Below are 17,292 nucleotides of genomic sequence, written 5' to 3'. Positions count from 1 at the left end.
GAAAAAAGGTCTCGATTGGTTCACTCCTCTGCAGTCTCCATCCACTGCTGTACAGACCTGCTAGTGTTTACTGTGACCTGATAAAAGCCCACATAATCCTCTACAGACAGCGTGAGACACTACTCGAGGTCACAGAAGCATTTTGGCAAACTCATAACAAGACAACAGGATAAAGCAGAAGCTGCAACTACAAGTGAAACTTGTAGAAAGAGGAAATAGTTTACAGTCAACAACGTCACTAGTCTAAATAAATGCCAGAGTTGTTGATTTCTGGGGACCAATTACCACTCATATTGGCGAACTAACATGGCAAATTGACGTGATAGTTTGATGTCATTGCATGAGGACACAAGCACAAAATAAGGAGAGCTCACGTAAGGCTCAAACTGAAGGTGGTCAATGTGGTAACATTTTTCTCTTTTAAATTTGAGAGTCAATCTTACCTTCTTTGACAAGCTGCACAAACACTGGATTGTCACCACTGACAGTGAGCCCAAAGCCATTTTCATCTTTCTGGATTATTACACATCGCTGGACCAGACCTGCAAGTGACACAGACCGGAAAGAGAAAGATTTTCACAAGATCAGGAAGTTGAGTAAATTTTTAGTTCACCCAGTTAGTTCACTCTTAGCATGTAGGGTGACAGAATTCCACAATAATCACACTGGGAAGGTGATAAAAATCAGTTAAAATCAAACTTTACACTTTTTCCTCTGCCAAAGCATAAAGCTGAAGCTGTCTGTGTGTGAGGTAGGCCACTAGAAAGCTCTCCTTTTTTGTTTTTAAACATCAAAATACAACAGTGGGCTCCACGGATAATGGCTCCATGGTGCCTTCTTAAATTTTTAATAGAGATTTGGTTTAGATATGTTGAATTATGTCAAAATTATGCAAGTTAGAAATATGAACATGCTGCCACAAACCCCAGAAAAAATAAATGAAAACATATACAAGGTTCGAGCTGTATGTAGACGGAGCTGGGGCATTGCTTCAGGAATGGAACTAATAAACTCTGCGGGCCATTCTTTCCCCTGAGTGTCCCATTAGAATGCAGCTCCATCTGAATCTGCACAGGTGCAGTTTCCACATCAACTGTAAACAGTGTTGGGGAGTAACGGCATACATGTACCGCTGTTACGCATTTAAAATACAAAAGATGAGTAACTGTATTCAGTTACCATTTAAAAAGGTGGTATTTAGAATACAGTTACTTTGTTGAAATAAATGGATTACACGGCGGTATTTTCCTGATTCATATTGTCGCAGGTCAGGACTGTTTGGGTTTTGTTTGACAGCTATGTTCTGTTGTTCCAGGCGGCAGCGTTACGGTTGCCATGGTTACAGGATGACGCACGCTCTCTGCGACTGTGTATTTCCTGGGTGAGAGAGAGCGCCTTTTTGTCGTTGTGCTAAGCTAACAGGCAGAATGCTATAGCCATAGCCCTAAAGAATGTAGCATCATGGGCAGTGTAGTCCGTGCTGCAGGGAGAATGGACTGCCATACCCGTTATGTGTCTGTGAGTGCGAGGAGGGAGAAAAAGGATAGTGGAAAAGTACGAGCTGTCATCGAGCAGAAACGGGAGCTGGAAGCATGTAAATATAATAATAACCACTGCAGCCAAGAAGAGAGCCTGACGAGCCCAGTTGTAAGTAAGCTATTAAGACTCGACTGTACACTGTGTTCGTGTTTTCCTCCGAAACAATAAGCTCCGTTGGAGCAGTCTTTCAACGCCCCTCTCTGTCTCTCGCTAGCAAAGTTGACCCAGACAACAAAGTAAAGCTATTTTTGGCTACGAGCCCGACACGAACCCGACGTATTAGTCAGAGGTCCCTTTACTACGGTTCGGAGCCGCGGAACTTCAGTAATAGTAATAAAATCACACAGCAATAGTACATTCACGTAGTTGTAAACAGCATGATAATATATTAAGTAATCCAAAGTATTCCTTTACGTTACTCTCATTGAGTAACGTAAAGGAATACCTTACAGAATACATTTTGGGGCATGTATTCTGTAATCTGTAATGGAATCCGTTTTAAAAGTAACCTTCCCAACACTGACTGTAAATGGGTTGTGAAGCAGCTCGAAATTCTCATTTTGTGCTTTAAAGTCACCAAAGGACTTTAAAGCACTCGGTGCGCTCAGTTTATCAGCAAAGTGCGCGTTTGGGAACACTGTTGCGCTGACTTGGTTCAACATTACTTGGCAACAGGGAAAGTGAGGCAAGTTGCACTGCTGCATTTGTGACAGCTTCACTTGAAATGGCTTCACCGCATCATACATGCCATGTCCATGAACTGACAGATTTCCTTGCTGAGCTCAAAAACTCTATTGAGAATTTTTCCCCAACTCAGCCAACGGACCTCTGTATGATAAGGAATGTCGGCAAACTCTGAATTCATTTCCCACATAAAAGACTGAAATTGACAGTGATTTAAACCTTTAGTTCGGATAAAATTTACGGTTTGCGTCACGGTGATCGTTACATGCTCCGTTTTTAGGACTTTACCACACAGCGTTTCCTGGTGTATGATGCAGTATGCTGTTAACTCACCGTACAGTTCTCCTGCATCTTTACTCGCATCCTGCCGACTAGTCCACTTTTTTTCACCACACAACACCGACGCTCAATCTGTTGTAAGTCCAACAAGTTTGTCCCAGGGCAGTTTCATGTCGGTTACACTTTGACATACGTTTCTGCTCAGGCTCACATTTCCAAAATCTACGTTTTGTCTGGACACAAGACGTCGCACACCTTCATCATGCAGCTCTACAGAAACTCTCCCTCGGTAAATGGCTGGGCTGATTTGGCTTTCTCCTCTGCTACAATAAAACTTGCCTTCACAACAGCTTTACTTTGTGAGTTTGCTCTGGTGAAAAAAGTCTGTTGAAATGTCAGATTCTTCTTTAGCTCTTCTACTTTCTGTAGTTTCTGCTCTGCATTTAATTTTTTCAGCTTATCCTGATGTTTTGTCTCGTAGTGCCGTCTTAAATTCCTTAATTACAGCCACATTAGCTCCACTAATAAGATACACAGGTTTACCGGTGTTCTGACAAAACGTCCTACCGTAAGTAGTTTATGCACATTTCTGCTGCGCTGCATTATGGTATCTGTAGTTTGTGTGTTATTAGCGCCTCATATTGCCGGGCCATGCATAACAATAATAATAAATCTATATAAAATGATCTCGCGGGCCAGATAAAATTGTCTGCCGGGCCAGATGTGGCCCGCGGGCCTTGAGTTTGACACATGTGCTATAGGCGGACTGTTTAACAAACAACAAAAGGATCACCTCTGGGGACCAGGGTAGCTTGGCTTAGAGTCCAACAGAGAGCCTCAAGCAGTCATACGGAGATACACATCACTGTTTTGCAAGGAGGCGCCATACACACATTCAATTCAGAGTAGTATCTGAGATTATACTGATACTTTAATATGAAGTTACCTTCATATAAGACAGTTTTGCAGACGATTAAAAGGCCATCCCCCCACCCCCCAATCTCAAAGCTACTATTATTACATCTGCCTTTAAAAATGTATTATCCATACTTGGATGAAGGGATTTTGTGCCCCATTACTTTCACTGAAACAGTCCCAAGACAGGACATCTTTGAAGCCAGTGTGGACATGAAATATGACCAATAAGGCTTTTACTGTGTAAATGCATAACACATCATAGACTTGGAAAAATATTATCCTGAAACACGAATTTATGGTTGCCCAGAACACAAACTATGCACAGTTAATACAGTTTGCTGAAAACACTACTGTGAGTTGACTTGTATCTGGCACTCAGCATCAAAAAACCAGGGGGATGATGACTGACTACAGGAGGCGCAGCATGGACCCATCCCTGCTGCTCGCTAGATCAATACAGACTGCATCAAAAGGGTTTCCTTCTTTAATTTCATAGGAACATCGCGGAGGATCTCTCTTGGTCTCCCAACATAACAGCGACAGTTAAAAAAAAGACCACCAGAGACAACATTTCCTGAGTGCGCTGCAGAGGAATCGCACAGAGGAAAAGCTGTTGGTAGCCTTTTACTGCTTTGCCATCGACAATGTACTGATGTACTGCATCACAGTGTGGTACACTAGCTGCTCGGCAGCAGACAGGAAAGCTGTGCAGAGGGTTATCAACACCATCCAGCAAGCCATCGGCTGCCCAGTGTCTTCCCTAGAGGACATCTCCAGCACTCGCCGTCTCAGCAGGGCAAAGAAAATAATGAAAGAGCCTCCCTACTCTGGACAGCACTTGTTCAACCTTCTGCCCTCAGGCAGGCAGTACAGGTGGACAAACATCCAGACAAACAGAGTTAAAACAGTGTCTTCCCTTATGCCTTCAGAACCCACAATTGCTGTAAATAAAGGAGCACAATACCTATTCTGTGGTGATTGGCATCCCCTTAAGTCCAGTCATCATAAATATACAGACGTCCATGTCTGTCCTTTACACTTTAATTATTTTCAATGCCAGATTTATTTTACATGCTTCAATTCTTTTAAAATGTTTTATCTAATGTCTTGCACTTTCTAATAGACAACGACAACAAAGGGTCCTTCTCATTATTACTACTATCATAATCATCATCAAGACTGGCTAGACAACAAACAAATAAAAATACCTATTTATAATACAGAACCCTATGCAAAAAAGTTGGAACCATCATTAATAATTTCATTTAAATTAAACAGTACAAAGACAAAACATGACATTTATAAAAGGCACAACCATGATTGTTGTTTTTTTTTTTTTTTTAAATAAATAAATGATTTAAATACAGTGTTAGTTAAAGTTTCCAAAGGCCTGGTACAGCAATAACAGAAGCTAGGTAAACTGGGTTTAAAAAGATACATTTAAGTTACTTAGAAACACTTTAATAACATGACCTGCTAAGAAGAGAATCTGGATGTTAAACTGGTCTTTTCTACAGCCCCGACCAATTAGACAATTGAAAACATTTTAAATTTCTGAATCACACATGCTCGGAAAATGTTTCGCTTTAAAAAAAAAAAAAAAAAAAGCAATCAGTCGTCTCAGTTTACAAATGCTTAGAGATGTGTGTTTAAAAAAAAAAAAAAAAAAAAGTCCTCTGTACTATAAGCTTCAAATTTACTCATATCTTTATTTACAAAACAACAGTTTCAACATATAATATTTTGTCTTTGCACTATTTTTCATTAAGTATGAGCTTCCACACCTCGGGGTGACTGAATTATCCTTTAGTTAGGACTATGCTTAATACATGTCTGCAAAACAAGCAGACATCCACCCGTTTCCCAGCATTGTTGAAAATGAGTTTCAAATCACTGCATTCTGTTTTTATTTACATTTTACACAGGGTCGCACCTTTCCTTGGAAACAGGTTATGTGTGAGGTCATTTCTGAAACTGATCTGACGACTCTGCTTAAGTAGATGTTATCTCACAGGTTAGAAAGAGGAACGTTACTTTTCAGGTTCTTTGTGGAGCGACTTAGAAGAAATGCAAGGGGAAGGTTATCTTTTATCTGGCCAGCACTTCGTCACAAGACATAAAAGAAAACATTACGCAAAGTACACAAATGCTTAAATACATAATTGTAGTCTCATATTATTTAAACAAACAAACAAACAAACAAAAAAAACAAACAACAAAACGAGAAGACTCTATAACTACAACAAACTCTCTTAAATTGTCATTTCAACATTTTAAAGACTGAGAAAGGTATCCAGTGGTTTCTTGTCATCAAAAGAGAGGTAAGTCGATCGATAGGTACGTTGGGGGTTGGAGAATAGAAGGAATAGCAGCTAATATGTGGAGAGAGGTTAGAGGAGCCAAAAGCTCTGGGTTGGGGGGAAGGGTGTAGGAGAGAGAGGGTTAGGTATAGATGAAGGAGCGAGGAGGAAGGGAGGAGGAGAGGGCATGGGTGTCAAGGAAGCAGATGAAGCCATATGAATTCAAGAGCTGGTGTGAATTTGCCTCTAGATGCTTAGCTCTCTCTCTCTCTCTCTCTCTGCTTTAAAGCATTTAAAATTCTTTGGTATTTATAAACCATGAGGAGTGGGACTGCTGACATGATCTGAGCTAATGTATAATTCAGAGATTCAACTTTAATGTAATCAGCACCCACCAATGATACGGAACTTACACTAGAGAATAAGGTGACCTTCTGTATTGTATCATCACCACACATAAGGAACCCAAGTAACAGCCGAGAGCATTAAAAAGGCAGAACAATTTCATTTCATTAAAAGCTGGAGTTTTAAGACTTTCAGTTCTCACTGATTTTTTTGTTGTCTAAAAAAAATAAAAATAAAAAATGCTAAAGTTGCACCAGACCAGAAAAAGATAAGAGACAAAGATCTGTTTGTTTCAAAGTGAACAAACACGCCAAAGCTTTGTTGCATATGATAATAAGGGTTTACCTTTGTCAACTGTACCCTTTGGAGAGTTTAGACTATCTCGGCTCAAACTGGCATTTCTGACAGCTGCTTTAAGAATTTGTTTTGTCAATTCATTGCATGTGAGGCAAGCCACATGCAGTCTGTTGGCTGCAGTGACCACGTGTCTCTGCCTGTAAATGTACTCGTGTCAGTGTAGATGAAGTAACAAGCATGAAAGCAAAGTTGAAGGGGTTTAAAAAGACCAGAGGGACACCCAAGTGGCTTTGTTTACATAGATTCTAATTAACATATCACTAAATCCAATGTTTGGTCCTTGTAATCATGTAGGCAGATCCTATACTTAAATTATCTCATTCATTTGAAAAGTACAATAAAACTACATACCAAATGTTCACAAAAAGACTGACTACTAGAAGCTATTGTACTGATCATAAAATAAAACGAAATAAATAATCACTGTAAAAAATATATGTGTTGGCTGCCTATCTCTTAATAAATGCTATACTGATTTCCATTTTTAAAAGAGCAGATAAACAAGGAGTTGAATGTATCCCAGTTGAGCTGATGTCTTGGCAGTGATTATGAGGACAGTTTATTTTAATATCAGCCAGCATGGTCACATAAGTAAAACATCTATAGGCAATCTCACACCAGGAAGCGTGTACAAATGCAGCTGCCACACCAGCCATTCAAGCAGGAGCTTCTTACCACAGGACTCAGGCTTCCCCTCTGGTAGCACACTGCTGCTGCCACTCTTCTGCACCACCAGAGCTTCTGCTCACAGCCCCCACCACACAGAACGCAGAGCAGACAGCACACATTCACATACACATAAAGAAACAACACAAGGAAAGGAAACAAAACAGGAAAGAGAAAATCATGAGGGAGAAATAAACATGGGAGATGAAAAATTAAACGCACAAATCGGCAGTTTAACAAAACAAAAAAAAAAAAAATTAAAAATGATTTGGATAGGCACTGAAAAAAGTGAAAGTAGCTGAAGATTAACTAGCTTGTTTTTTTTAGTACCTTTTTATTTTTAACTACCCACATATCTATAGATACTTACGGCAAATGTAATTATAGGGGCCACACGCTTTCAAAACTGAAAACTGCATTAAAATGATAAGCTCAAGTCTGATTTTATATTAAACATGTCCTGAAAATAAAGAAGGTTACAAAAGGCCAAGATTGCATCTGGCTTCTTTAATAAAAATTCTGCGCTAATAACACAATGGCCATAAAAGTGTAGCTGTACACTCCAATTTTATCGTGATGAATAAGCAGCTAGTGAAATTGCATGCAATTTTGGGTGTGTCTCCCCACCGCAGAGGGTGGTTTTATAAGTTGTGGCAAAGGGGATGATGCTAAAAATAATTCCAAAATCAAGTTTCCATCAACAGAAGAGAAACTTTTCTTAGGCCACCAATTAAAATAAGGAGGCTGACTTTTTCTTTTAGACAAATAATCAGTTTTTGTGGGAAACAATGATCTAAAAAGTCAGTTTTAATAAACATCTACAGTGTCTGCCTACTTCTGTATATCCTTAATAAACCCAAACCACTTTGAAATTAGAGAAAAAAGGCACATATGGAGAATATCTAGGAAAAGATTATTAGAGTTCATGCATCTTGCAAGCAAATAACAAAAATACAAGCTGCGATACAGAACATGCAGACATGCAAAATTTCAGGACATAAATGTAACACTAGCAGAAAATAAAGATGTACAAAAAGTACATTTAAGAATGAGGTGCGTCTTGCTGGATTTGGTACATTTTGTTTAATCGCTACATAGCTAAACATCAAAGAAATGTATGCAAGAAGATTTTAGTCTGATGCCAGACAAAGACAAGCAGCAAAGCGCATGTCTTAACTGAGAGAACTCATCTTGTCTGTGTTTTGTTGCATCATTCACAGATAAGCCACTATGTGGTGCAGAGGATTTTCTTTTTTTGTTGTGAATACAGGAGCTTCAGTCATATCTCGAATCACACTCAACTGACTGCTGACAAATACCACCGGGACTGTCACCATATCAGACGAGTCTGTCTCTGAAACACAACAATTTCACCCTGCAATAAACTGGAAACTGGAGTGCATAATAAGCTCAGTGGCTTTTTGTGCCCTTCAAGTATGCATGCACACATGAGACCACCCAACCACTCAAGCATACAAAACCCACTTATTTATGTAAAACTGTGAGACACGTGAACATAATACACACACAGAGCTACTGATTTTTCAGTCCATTAATCAAACAGTTCTCTGCTTATCGGCTTAACACTGGCAACATGTAATGAAACGTAAGCTTTCTGACAAACACTTGTAAAGCTGTAATGTCAACGTAACCATTAAAGACACATTATACTGTCTGTAAACTGAATTAACTCCCAAAAAGATGATTCAAACGCCTACTAATAATAAATTATTTTCATCCAATGACAAACACACAGTAGATCAGACCACACATGTGAAGACTGATGTAAAGCTGTCATTTTAAACTTATACAATAATCAAGCACAAAGCATAGAGCAAGATACAAACATGCCTTGAGCAAATCATCATGAGCACATTTGTTCTATGAGACAATTTGTGAGTGTGAGCGTTGGAGAGAAAAAAAAAGAAAAGGAGACTGTCAGACAGAAACATGTGAGGCAGTCGGTGAGGCATTCAAAGACCGAAGGAAGAGATGGAAACACGCACTGTCACGGACTGAAGCAGAGCGAGTAGGAAAACCACATTCAAGCATCGAAATGAAAGTACAAAGTTACCTGTAGGGTCAAACTCATTGGAGGGAAGGGAATTTCTTTCACTTTTGGGTTTCTTGTCTGGGGGGTGGTCTTTACTGAGAATACTGCTGGTTCTATAGAAAGGGGAACAGATGAGTAAAAGGTAAACCAAGTGGTAGAACAGTACAAGACCAGCATTTGTCCAGTAAGAGCAATCACATACAACAATGCAGACTTTTACACATTGCATTGATTTTACTGAAAAGGTCACTATAATGTATGCATGTCTTACATTACTGCTACAGAATAAGCCTGGCTTTCATGCAAGTAAAGACCCAGAGTAACCGCAGCAACAGTAAGAACCAACTACTGTCCTTTTTATTCTTGAGAATAAAATGCAGGAGGACCTCCTAGCGTATCAATCATGCCGAGTGTGTCTACTGTATAAAATGACACGCTGAGAGGAAGTGGAGGCGCTCTCCTGAGTGCCCAAAGAGCAAGGCCAGAGAAAGGACGCTTCTCAGTGGAGATACCACAAGGCCAGACTCCGGCTTGAACCTCGGGAGGCTATGTATGGCTGCCTCTGCCTATACTGGCCTCAACTGTGAAAGGCCACTGTTCTGTTCACAGTGAAAGGCAGCGATGGGCCACCCTTAAAAGAGGGACCCCTTTGTCCGTCACTCTGTGTGTGTGTGTGTGTGTGTGTGTGTGTGCATGGGGGGCGGGGGGTTGGTCCACACTCTAAAGACTTCTGTATTACAGCACACCAGGCCTAGTAAAATCTGCCTCATTTCCCTCATGCAGAGCTCTGTACATGTATGGGACTGGGTGGTGTGTTATGTCTGTGTTACCACAGGATTCCCTATTCATAAGGGTGTAAGTGTCAGCAATCCAATAAGATAAAGATTCTTACCTGTTTGCTTTCTTGGGAAACCTGCAAGATAAAACAGAATAACAGTTAGCATCCTACAGAAATCTGCTGGCAGACTACTAATGTAATGTAGAGCACAAAAGCTGGGCTGCTTATTCCTGTTTGCAGAGTTAAAAAACAAAAAACAAGATGTCGTGCTGACAGTTTCTCATGAGACCCATATAGTAGTAAACATGATAATCCCGATCAAACATCGGAGTTCTTCAGCTACAGATTAAAGCGTTTTCCAGGTCAAATGTCCTCTGCCTCTCAGATCTCATCTGTGTGCATGTGCTGTAATCTAGTTCTACAGACATCATAGTTTCACTGTAATAATCATATCGTAATCATACACAGGGCCTTCGAAGTGGCATGCTCATTGCCACAGAGTGCAGCAGTGATGAAATAATTAGGGGATATAGTCAGCACCATATTGGAAAACGCAATGTTTTCCAGGATACTTGAGATCTGCCTTTTTTCTTTAGCAGACAAAGCATGAAAGAAAATTTATAGGCTAGAAAATTTAAAGAAATGCTACACTGTTAACAGCAGCTATAGGTGGTCATTCTCATGTTTAAGAGACAGCCTTAACAGAATCACCCAAGGCACACAAGAGTCGGTGGGCCTTGCACTTTGTACAGTTTCTAAACCAAATTTTACTCCAGTACTCAAAGATAAGCTATACATGCCAAAAATGTGTTTTTAGCCTTAAAGTGATTAAAGAGAATCAAAGACAATCTATTCCAACGAAACGTGGCAAAGGGTCACAGATTTTAATATTGATTTATTTTGTTTAACCTAGCAAAGTATCTTAAAACTCTTAGTGTTGGAGTTGATTATATGAGTGTCACTGCAACACCCGTCAGCACTCCAAGTTGGGGTCCACACAGTCAGTACTACTGATTTTTCTCCAGAAAGACTGAGCCATAATTTGCCATTTTACATTTTATTATTTTTAACTGCGAAGAAGTGGAAAAGATGGAAAAGATTGGTGTCTCACTGTGGAAATAGTCACACAGCAGTGAAATCCATTTTCACACTTTGCTGTAATACCCCAAAGTCTTTATTCAGGCTTGTACATATGTGCTGTATGCTACACTAAATGCTTGTGAAAATGTAAAAAGAGAAAAACAAGGAAAAATGCACAGTATATGAATACAAATAACTACTCACTCTAAAATAATACTGTTCGGTAAAAAGGAGGTGTCATGACTTACTAGCCACATTAACTCCCTTTCTCCTTGTGACACTGTCTCATTCAGGGCCATGCAGGGGCAGCTGAATGGCCCGTTTATGAAAATGCCTCAGACTGTAATAAGTTCCAGAGCTTACAGCAGGGGGAAAAAAAACTAGTTTTAAGTAACCCATTCCCTAAGAAACCTCTGAATTGGAAGGATGGAAAAATCAGCACACAAATACACACACTGTGAAATGCTACATGCAAATGCACAAGCTCAGAGACGGCAAAAATGAGTAGGCACGTGTTTTTGGTTGATCGTATAGGAGCAAATGAAAGCATGACAGGGAAACCAAGAGGATGGATGACACATCAAGCTGTCTACAGTGACTGTAGACATGACTGCGCTGAATTATGCTTATAATAGCGCCTTTTGAAATAATGCTGTGGTTCCTCTTCATGAGGTCTTGCACTTGGTAAAACTTTTGAAGGGAACTGAAAAAAAACGTTTGTTCAGAAGGGCAACATCATTTTACGTCCTAAAAAAAAAAAAAAAGAAGACATGAGTCAGAGCCAGCACAGTCTCTAGAAGAAATAAGAGAAACACCTAGCATGAAATCACTTGCCTATAAAATACATATAAAGACTGAGAGGAAGGACAAAGGTAGTTGTGAAAAAATATGCAAGAAATAGTACAAACAAGAGAGAAGTGGTAAAAGGAAGTAGTGGCACAGCAAGTTTTAAAAGGGACAACAAAACTTCGCATGTGCTATATGCTACACAAAATGGGGGATCACTATGTAAGTTTAAGGATATCAAACCAACTAATATTCTTTAAATTATAGGTACTATTCCTAAATCGAGAAATATCCCGCTGCGCAGAATCCTGAAGCTGCCACACTTTTGGTTTAAGTTTGTGAAAACACACCACTTCAGAGCTTGACTGTTAAACATCCCTAGTTGCCTCTGGCAAGCAAATCTACAACTAACCATTTAAAGGTCTGGGTTCTGTCATTTACAAACGAATGCTTCCAAAGTTATCATAAAAATAGACACAGGCTAAATTTAAAAAATAAATAAATAAAAACTTTCCATCTAAGGACAACTTTCCGCCTGGGTGGATGTGAGCACTGTTGTCACATTGGTTTTGGCACTCAACCAGTGCAGAGGGGGAAAAAAAACTGAAAGAAAAGGAATAACAACGATGCCCGGGCATCACAGCAAAACTACAGCACAGTCCCGCTGAGAGTGAGACAGGCCTGCTATGGAAACAGTGCTTCTGAATAACTGCTGAATGTAAAGGCTGTCTGGTAATTTGCTGTGTGACATCACAAATTATAAGCGAGAAACATGACACTAAAGGAATAATGAATATACATTTTTGACCGAATCAAAGATAATACTTGTTTGATCCCTCCTAGGATGAGCCGATCATCTGATTTGTAGTAGCCAAAAAGAAGAAACTTTTTTTTTTGCATAAACAGAGTTGTAGCATCGAGGTATGTGCAGAGATATTTATTACAGTTTTAAATGTGTTTTGTGGCATATCTACTTTTACTGTAAGAATAGTGTTTGTAAGTCTATTTGCATATAGCGGCTTACTGTGTATATATTATGAACTATGAATTATGTTTTCAACAGTAAATGTAGCTGTAAGTTTGGGAAACATTGCCTATGCAGAAAAGAAGTTTAACATGCATTAATAAAAGTTTTCCAAAACTTCTTTTTGGACAGGTACAGTTGACATGAGACAATGACAGATAGGGGCTTCATCATATTAGCCCAAACTAACAGTCAAAAGGTTGTTTAAAAAAAAACAAACAAAAAAAAACAACAACCCACAAACAAAGTATGCAATTAAAGCTGAAGGAACAAATCCAATATATACACATAACAACTGCTAATCCATCTTTGAAGTAATGGTTATTTACTTTAGTCATAACTCATTCCCCATGTGAGCTACTGTGACTGTTGTCTAAGATTAAATTGGTGACAGCCAATTTGAAGCTGCAAAGTTTCAATGTGGGCGCAAGTGTCCTCAGCTTAAAATAAGAAATTTAAAGATGGGTAAGATGAACCATATTTCTACAACACTTAGATAGCTGACGACAAGTCATCATACCCGATACATGTAACAGAATGACAAAGGCTTAAAAGTCTCATTTTGGTTTTGTCTCAAGCAAAAAGGACTGAAATACACAGTTCTATTATACCTGTAAGACAAACAAAACAGAGTGTGACAATTTTTTATAATAATTACATTTCAGTGTTTTGCCCTGCTCTACCCTGTTAGACGTCATGCCAATTGTAGATAGGAAATATCACATAAAAACATTTTAGCACCAATAAAAATAACAGTTTTTGGGGTTCCCATAACACCCCCTCCCCAATTTAAATTACAATCACACCAGTAACTAAAGACAGAGTTCAAAAGAAATACTTTTCATTCTATATACTCTTCAGAAACTAAATATTCCGTATTTCTCGGACCATAAGGCGCGCCAGATTATAAGGCGCACTGTCGATGAACGGGTCTGTTTTCATACATAATACGCCTTATAATCCGGTGCGTCTAAAGCAAAACAAAACAGTAAGATAAGTTAAACTTTACTCAACTCATTCTTCTTGTTTCCTCCACTTCTGAACCATTGATTCATTAATGTTGAATTCTCTCGCAGCTGCTCTATTCCTATGTTGTTGCAGTATATTAATGACTAACCTCGTATTGTGGATGGATTATCTCAGTTGTTCTCCTGACTGAAGTTTGGTCCACTTACAGCATCCTGCCATGAGATTGCATTTGTCCATAACCATCGGGAACCCTCAAGTTAACTTTTATCGAGTGGAAAAATGTTAGTGTTCATCCTCCAGCTTCACTGTGTTTGTTATGCTAACATAGCTCGCTAGCGATCGCGTAGCACATCATTATATAGCAGCTAGTCCAACTTCAGTAACCCTACAAACATCACTGCTGTTTAGTTTTCTGTTTTCATTTATGTTGGAAGTGATAGCAGAGCTGTAGGCTTTAATTTTTTCAGAAATCTCTCAGTCAGAACATGCTATATCATGTTTAAGTGGAAACTAGCGAGCTAACTTTCTGCTAACTTCTAACTCCGTTAAATGTAATAAATTCTGTTTTCATGGATGCCTAGATGTTAAACTTCATTGTTACACCCGGTAAAGCAGCAACGCTGATCATTTTATTACAGATGAAAGAATTTAGACAGTTTTTAACTCTCAGTGATGCCGCAGTGTTCGTTTGACTTTGGGACCTGAAATGGACAGAGTTTTGGACACAGATTACTCCGTGAGGGTCCTGACTACGGTAGCCATAATGTTCAGACAATCCATCAAGCGGTCCGGCTTTTCAGTTTTTGAGAAAATTAAAGGATTTTAAGCACGCCTTACAGTGCGGAAAATACGGTATATATATTTTTCTGCATGAAAAATATTAATAAGTGATTAAAGCTGTAATCTTAGGACTGTTCAGATAAAGAGTAAACTGGAAATACATTAAATAGTGTAATTGGTTCTTCTTTTATATTCAACTCATCACATCTATAGTTAAAGGGAAACTGAAAAGTGGTATTAAGTGGAACGTGGATTTTGGTCCAAAAACAATGCTACCTTGGTTTGTCGATTTACAACAACAGCATGCATTCATAACACTAACCCAAGGGTTACTGTCCAAGAAAAGCAATTGTCATGGCCACGTGGATAGTTAAGTATCTTAATTGGCTGCACTAGGAGTGTTTCAGGCTTACAATTGGGAGTGTAGCTCAGGCTTACAATTCAGGTTTGTCTAACAATATCTGTACTAGCTGGAGTTAAACAATGAAAAGGAAAAAGAGTAGTTGTGAATGAGCAAATTCGGATAAGAGCTGGTTGCTGTGGCATAGATTCTGACTGTAGTGACTGCAAAGCCTGCAAGTCTGTTCATACTATAGGGTCTCACTTCATAGTTTGTAGTGAAAAGTAGGGCTGGGCCATATTATACCGTTCACGGTAATACCGGTATAATGTTAGGCAACGATAGGAAAATGAAATATCGCGATAGAATGGGAGTAAAACACGTGCGCAGTGCCTTTGTTTTCATACGCACATGGCCAATTGTTGAGTGAAACAGATGAACCAGAATTGGTTTGTAAAAATGGTGCAACTTCCGTGATGTGGAACTGGTTTGGTGTTTGTCCGTCAGATACACAACAAAGCACATTTTTTTGCAGAACATGCAAGCGGCCGTCGTTATTGTCATATTTGTCGGACTAAGATGCTCTTAAATCTGGGAGTAATCTGGGTCCTAAACTCCGTATGCTTCAGGTCAAACGAACACTGCAGCATCACTTAGAGTTAAAAACTGTCTAAATTCTTTCATCTTTAATAAAACGATCAGCATTGCTGCTTTACCAGGTGTAACTATAAAGTTTAACTTCCAGGCATCCATGAAAACAAAAGTTATTACATTTAACGGAGTTAGAAGTTAGCAGGAAGCTAGCGGAAGTTAGCTCGCTAGTTTCGCTAGTTACCTAAGCATGATATTGCATGTTCTGACGGAGAGATTTCTGAAAAAAAATCAAACGTACAGCTCTGCTATCACTTCCAACATAAATGAAGACAGGAAACTAAACAGCAGTGACGTTTGTAGGGTTACTGAAGTTGGGCTAGCTGGTATATAATGATGTGCTACGTGATCGCTAGCGACACAGCTATGTTAGCATAACATAAACAGTGAAGCTGGAGGACGAACACTAACACTTTTCCACTTATAAAAGTTAACGTGAAGGTTCTTCATGGTTAGAGACAAATGCAATCACATGGCAGGATGCTGTAAACGGACCAAACTTCAGTCAGGAGAACAACTGAGATAATCCATCCACAATACGAGGTTAGTCATTAATATACTGCAGCAACATGGGAATAGAGCAGCTGCCAGAGAATTCAACATTAATGAATCAATGGTACAGAAGTGGAGGAAGCAAGAAGAATGAGTTTAATAAAGTTTGATTTATCTGACTGCTTTGTTTCACTTAATGTGCCTTATAATCCCGTGCACCTTATGGTCCGAAAAATGCGTACTGCACACTGCAGTTTAATGTTGCAAAGCACCTCTTTTTAACTTCAGTGGATATTATACATGGTTATGCTCAGGATATGTCAGCCCATTTCTACTGGAAATGCCTTTTGGTTAAACTTTCAGCAAGGAATTTGCATTTGCACTGTTACATTTTTATAAAGCTTTAATGTACATAAAAACCAGCTTCTTGTTTAAGTGAAAATAAATGGAAGGTTGTCTTTTTGCGCTAGTAATGTTGTGGAGTTGTATTTTGTCTCGCATCAATTATATCGTCGGTTATATCGTTATCGCAAATTTTCAAATATATATCGTGATAAATATTTTTGGCCATATCGCCCTGCTCTAGTGAAAAGTATTACTGACATACACTAAAGCCCATAACTTCACAGTACATACTCTTTTGCCGATCAGCAGTGTATAATCTCCACGCCCCCTCCTCCCCTGATAATACTACGAAAACTATGCAAAGTTTTAATTCTTATCAAGTCTCCATTAATAGTTTATGTCAGGTTTCAAGGACTGTATAAAACAAGTAAAGCATTTTTCATTTTTTTAGATTTGCTAGAACAAACAAGAGTATAAAAGACTCTTGTGTTAATAATCACTGGTTGAGTGTTAATAATCACTGGTTGCAGTACAAAAACATACAAAGAACAGCATGATATGAACAGAAAATATGCGGTTCTGTTGAAGTATTAAACAAAACAGCTTCTGAGTCTGCTTGCAGAAGTTGCACACTGATGCAACACTCTAAACAGCCTTTTAGTAATAAAAAAAAAAAAAAAAAAAACCCATCTTGGACCGTGTGAATCCTGTTACAACAACTGACAACAACTTAATTCTTCTACATTGTGGTTTTGTTAGAACATTTTTAGATCACAGCTTACATGTAGATCTAAGAGAAGCTACAAAACCAACTTGCTAAAACCAGCTTTTTCCCCCCTATGAAATCTCACAGACAACACTCACACTTCATTCAATACTTCAGATCCAGTTATATAAAGTCTAAGT

At 38.9% G+C, this 17,292-nt stretch overlaps 1 protein-coding gene across 1 annotated transcript in view; it reads right to left on the bottom strand.

Moving 5' to 3' along the window:
• The window catches only part of arhgef12a (Rho guanine nucleotide exchange factor (GEF) 12a), a 45,343-nt gene that overhangs the window by 17,075 nt on the left and 10,976 nt on the right, over nt 1–17,292 (bottom strand). The window contains exons 2-5 of the mRNA XM_026192178.2: nt 10,034–10,054; nt 9,163–9,254; nt 7,098–7,163; nt 444–542 (exon numbers count right to left, since the gene is read on the bottom strand). Coding sequence (XP_026047963.2) covers nt 444–542; nt 7,098–7,163; nt 9,163–9,254; nt 10,034–10,054 — 278 coding nt within the window. The remainder of the gene's footprint in view (nt 1–443; nt 543–7,097; nt 7,164–9,162; nt 9,255–10,033; nt 10,055–17,292) is intronic.

This window comes from Astatotilapia calliptera, chromosome 14, assembly GCF_964374335.1.
Source record: "Astatotilapia calliptera chromosome 14, fAstCal68.1, whole genome shotgun sequence".
NCBI classification, from domain to species: Eukaryota; Metazoa; Chordata; class Actinopteri; order Cichliformes; family Cichlidae; genus Astatotilapia; species Astatotilapia calliptera.
This window is presented reverse-complemented; position numbering and strand designations above follow the sequence as displayed.